Source organism: Propithecus coquereli, unplaced genomic scaffold, assembly GCF_000956105.1.
Source record: "Propithecus coquereli isolate 6110/MARCELLA unplaced genomic scaffold, Pcoq_1.0 Scaffold241, whole genome shotgun sequence".
Taxonomy (NCBI): domain Eukaryota; kingdom Metazoa; phylum Chordata; class Mammalia; order Primates; family Indriidae; genus Propithecus; species Propithecus coquereli.
In genome coordinates, this window is record NW_012147964.1 from 300447 (window position 1) to 302826 (window position 2380).

Consider the following 2380-nt stretch of genomic DNA (forward strand, 5'->3'; position numbering starts at 1 on the left):
TATATACTACTTTTCCATCTGTTGTAGATACAATTGTATCTACTGTTGGAAATACTATTTAGTGGTGTGCTACTGTGTATCTCTTGCCAGCTCTGTGTTTAGTGACTTCATGTTGGGAGACTGAAATTGACCAGGGCAGGAGCATTTACACCATGGAAATTGGCAAATGCTGTATAAGTCAGGACCTCTCTATCCCCCTCCTTCAGGCAGTTGTTAAACATTTAAGAGCACACCACTGGTTTAGGGGCTTAAATGAGTTAATAGATGTGCCTGGCGTGTGCAAAGCGATGTACAGTGCACCTATTATCGTTATTATTTTCTTCTCCTTCATCCGGAATTGTTGCGTGTGCAGACAGGAATTGGGCAAAGCCGTCAACCAGCTATGTTTTCTTTCTCTCTCCAGTTTGCCCAACCATCTGTAAGTCACACGGCTGCACCGCCGAAGGCCTTTGCTGTCACAGCGAGTGCCTGGGCAACTGTTCCGAGCCCGACGACCCCACCAAGTGTGTGGCCTGCCGCAACTTCTACCTGGATGGCAGGTGCGTGGAGACCTGCCCGCCCCCGTACTACCACTTCCAGGACTGGCGCTGTGTGAACTTCAGCTTCTGCCAGGACCTGCACAACAAATGCAAGAACTCGCGGAGGCAGGGCTGCCACCAGTATGTCATTCACAACAACAAGTGCATTCCGGAGTGTCCCTCTGGCTACACGATGAATTCCAGCAAGTGAGTCCTGGGTGTGGGTCTTGCAGGGGGGAGGCAGCAAAGAGGAGAAAGAATGTGGGGTGGGGGGTGACAGTGCTGCCCATTAAAACTATGTGCAAAAACAGAGTTAACTGGCTATGAGTGAGGTTGCTGGTCTCAGATGCTATTTTTGCCCCTTGTTTTGGTCCTGGGCTTTGGAGCAGGGGTCAATAACCTCTTTCTCTAAAGGGCTAGATAGTAAATATTTCTGGCATCTTGTACACCAGTTCTAAGCTTTCCCAGCTTCAGAACAAAAAAAAAACATAAAAGAAGTCATTGGTTTCCCCTAAAATCCTCCACGTGGCTTGTCCTCACTGATGTAGCCGCATTATCCTTATAACAAGAATGTAGCTGAGGTTTTTCACGTCTTCCCCAATCTATAGCTGGGTGGTGTGCCCAGATTAGCCCCGAACGTAGTGTCTCAAGGAGGAAGAGACGCATCGCTACATAATTTCCAGGGCTTTGGTGTTCTTTGAAGGGTAGTGCAGTCTAACCGTTTCCCACCATCTGGGTGAGAAATAGCAGAGTTTTCTCTCTTTGGCCATGAGTCAGATTTCCTACGCACATCGCAGACTTTTTGTTCATGTTGTTGGCTTCTTAGATGAGCTATTTTGGTGTCTCGGGGCCATAACTGAGTTTAAAAAATCTGTTTCCTGGTTTTTGTGTTGAGGTTAAAAAAAAAAAGAAAACACACCACAAAACAACACAAAAACAAATCAGAAACAGACACACGTCGAGAGGCCTTGAGCTGACCTGCTTACGTAAAAAATCTTCCTCTTCAGACTTGAGAATTAGCCAAGCGAGCATGTTCTGGTGGGAAATTATATTTCCCTGGGTGGAGGGGGTGGGAAGGAAAAACAATCTTTAATTTCAGTTCTTAGGAGGTTCTCTTCTCATGTTTGTGCAACCTGTAAGTACAATATGTTTCATTTTACTCATTTTTGATAAAAACCTATCAAGTGGCTTTGTTGACCCAAAATAATCCTCTATAAAATCACCTTTGCACGCCAGACAGAACTTTTTTTTTTTGAAAGGGGGAGTGGCACCAATTTATTAGTAAGGTTAGGAAAATGACCATATTCCTTTTGATTCATTTCTTTTTCCCCCCCCCCAACATTTGAAATAAAGAGTGAGTATTATTGTCTCCCAGTGAGATGTTTGTTTAAAAGATATTGGCCTTAAATGAAAGGCATTTTTCCCTTATCATGACAAAGACCTGAGAAATGTCACAACCTCCTTTGATATTCTTGCTTATGGTATAGTAGACCCTGGAACAACAAAAAAACAAAGCAAAACAAAAAACCCTAAGGAATTGATAGCACATCCTGTGATGCCTGGAACCTTCATTGAAAGGAAGAAAAAACAAAGTGAGAGATGCTAGTGCTGATGTATCATGGCAGTGTTTTACTTTTTAGATTTTTTTAAAAATGTAATATTTTTACTTCTGAAGCTTTCCTTTTATTTTATGAAAGACTGTATAGTACTGTTGCATTTTGCTAATGTGGTTTGACATCAAATAAGGCCAGATATGTTTTCTTCCATTCTGGTTGCTTATCTGGACATAGTTCTTGAAGTTTTCAGAGCAGAGTTCTGGGAACCCACATGGTTTCATTAAAAGGTCCCGCTGTCTGTCTACC

The 2380-nt window shown here is 43.1% G+C and overlaps 1 protein-coding gene across 1 annotated transcript in view; it reads left to right on the forward strand.

The window, feature by feature from the left end:
- Nucleotides 1-2380, forward strand: part of INSR (insulin receptor) — a 115864-nt gene that overhangs the window by 78820 nt on the left and 34664 nt on the right. Inside the window, exon 3 of the mRNA XM_012646114.1 lies at nt 404-725. Coding sequence (XP_012501568.1) covers nt 404-725 — 322 coding nt within the window. The remainder of the gene's footprint in view (nt 1-403; nt 726-2380) is intronic.